This window comes from Grampus griseus (genome assembly GCF_964374135.1).
Source record: "Grampus griseus genome assembly, chromosome: 1".
Taxonomy (NCBI): Eukaryota; Metazoa; Chordata; class Mammalia; order Artiodactyla; family Delphinidae; genus Grampus; species Grampus griseus.
In genome coordinates this window covers 80,651,225-80,653,851 of record NC_139017.1, presented here as the reverse complement: position 1 = coordinate 80,653,851, position 2,627 = coordinate 80,651,225, and the positions used below count along the sequence as shown (strand labels likewise).

Below are 2,627 nucleotides of genomic sequence, written 5' to 3'. Positions count from 1 at the left end.
ATTATCTTTTTTTTTTTTTTTTAGTTTTTAAAAGGAAGATTTATTCAACAAGTTTCACTTAGCGCAATACACCTAAAAGGAAAATCACAATACAATGAAAAGATTTAAATCAAGACCTCAGAATTTCATACAAACACCAAGACCAAAATCCTAAAGTATTGGTATTGCGTCTCAAATTTTCCCCATTAACTTAAAAAAAAGCTTAAACTTACGTGCCATAGAGGTTATTAAATGAAACTAGAATTAACAAACATGCTAAATGTTTCACTTTTAATTGTAGACACAGCTCCTATATTGAGTTTCACAAAAAAGCATGTCTTTCAACAATGCATCCCAACAGTGTCCAATGTAATGTGGTGTAAACACCATTTAACATAATTCAACTGCTTTAACCTAAATACACCTACTGCTTCAGTACATCCTACAATATAACTAACTTGAGAAAAGCTGAAAATTATTTAACAGTAACAGATTACTCAACCTAGTTACATCCTAAATGAATGTTTGCGTTCAAAATTACTGAAACTTAAGTCTTTAAAACAATCCTGATTTCCACTTAGAGTAAGCATAAACCACAAGTTTGTATTGCAAAACTGTTAGAACTTAAGTTTTGTTTTTCTTTTAAAAAATGTTGACCAAGAGTCAGTGATCAGGATCAATTACATTCCCCATCCACCACTCATACTGGACGTGCTAGACATCCCTCCCATTCCGTTCACTCCCACAGATGCTCGGCTTCCACTACCGTAGTAGCTGTTCACTGTTCCTTGGCCGCCTATGCAATGTTTGATTGAAAATCACTGGAGTTTTCCTGTAAAACTTGGTCATATCCACTCATGCTGCTCTGGCCACCATAGCCGCCTCCGTAACCACCACTCAGCTGCTGGCTGGCTGGGCTGCCATAACTGGACTGGTTTGACAAACCCATGCCTCCTAGCATTTGGCTACCGTAAGCACCACCGCTTGCTCCTGCTGTAGAGTTCAAGAAGAGTTCTACATATCTGTGCTGCATATTTGCTTTGTCTTTTGACATAGCTGCCACAGCATCTTCATGAGCTGCAAACTCGACATCTGCTTCACCAGTTACTCTGCCATCGGGACCAATTTCAGTATGTACTCTCACAGGGTTGAGTGGTGAAAAGAAATTATAAATGTCATTCTCAGTAGCTCTGTAAGGTAATCCCCGCATGTGTACACAGTGTCCTGTTGCGCTCTGGAAAGCAGAGCCGCCATCCCCGTATCTGTGATCTGACATTCCTGAAAAACAAGAATTGAGGTCTCTTCCAAATCTATCTGACTCAAATCCATGGCCATCATTATAGACATATAATCATCATAGCCTCCCTAACCTCCACCGTGAGCACCATGCCGCATCCTTTCAAAGCCAGCTCCTCCTCCAATGCCGTTATGCCGTCTGCCAGCCCCAGGTCTGTCATAGGGACCTGGCCGCTGCATGGCCATAAGTTTCCGTGGTGGATCATAGTGAGTTCTAACTTCAGCTCGACTGCTCTTAAAGATTTCGATATACCTGTGCCCTATTCTTTCCTTGTGTTTTTTTAGAGCCTTTTCAGCTATTTCCTGTGAAGTAAACTGCACGAAGGCCTCCTCCGTACTCCTCCCCTGGAAGTCCACCGGCAATGTTATCCCATTTGGCACGATTTCCAACCCTGAGAAGAACTGAACAATTTCTTCCTTGCTACGTCCAAAGGGGAGTCCTCTAAGCCGTACAAAGCCATCATTGGCCGTGTCAGGACTATGTGGACCAGTATGCTTCAACACCCAATCCATTTCAACGTTGTTTGACTTGGATACTTCAACATATCTGTGTCCCATACTTTCTCTGTCTTTTTTCAGGGCCAATTTGACTTCATCTTCTGATTCAAGTTCAAGAAAAGCCTCGCCGCTCGGTCTGCCTTCTCTGGTGTAGATGAAACGAACACGTTGAGCCCCATTTTGAATTTTGCAGTCAGAAAAAAACCGCTGCACTTCGTCGGCCGAGCAAGACCAAGGCAAGCCCTGGACCTTCACCACGAGTCCCTCGCCGCCTTCGATGCCCAACATCATCGTCTCTTAGGGGTTCCTGGCGTCGAAACAGCCTGCAAGACGGGGATGAGGGTCAGACCTGCACACACAACTTTGGTGCGGGTGAGAAGAAATCCCTTATTATCTTTTTAATCTGTACTTCTATAATGATGAGTGGGATTAAGCATCTTTTCATTTATTTATTTGCCATTGTATTTTTTTTTCCTGTAGATGTCCTCTAGGTGTTGATACCAACAAATCCATCTCTTCTTGAAGTGATCTTTTTCCTTTGCTTCCAGGACACTTCTGTCCGGCACCTCTTTCTTGTTCCTTTGCTGACTCCTGCTTGTTTAGCTACCTCTGGAATGTTGCTGTCCTCCAGGGTTCCAGCCTCATCCTGCTTCCTTTTCATTGTACACGCTCTCCGCCTGTGATTTCATCTACTCATCCAGGAATAGTTACCTTTTATTGACCATTTCTTATGTTCTAGACATGCTACTAGGCATTCTAAATGCTTATTATAACTCTATGAGGTCGGCGTTATCATCCCCAAGTTTACAGATGAGGAAACGGAGGTCACAGATTAACTTGCTTAAGATCACACG

The 2,627-nt window shown here is 42.6% G+C and overlaps 1 protein-coding gene across 1 annotated transcript; it reads right to left on the bottom strand.

Annotated features, from left to right (window-relative positions):
- Positions 1–698: 698 nt before the first annotated feature.
- Positions 699–2,095, bottom strand: LOC309827965 (heterogeneous nuclear ribonucleoprotein H-like). Its single transcript, XM_082662941.1, is given in 3 exon segments — positions 699–1,326; positions 1,329–1,344; positions 1,348–2,095. Coding segments are annotated over 3 exon segments (1,284 nt in total). The 5' UTR covers positions 2,065–2,095; the 3' UTR covers positions 699–775.
- Positions 2,096–2,627: the final 532 nt, after the last annotated feature.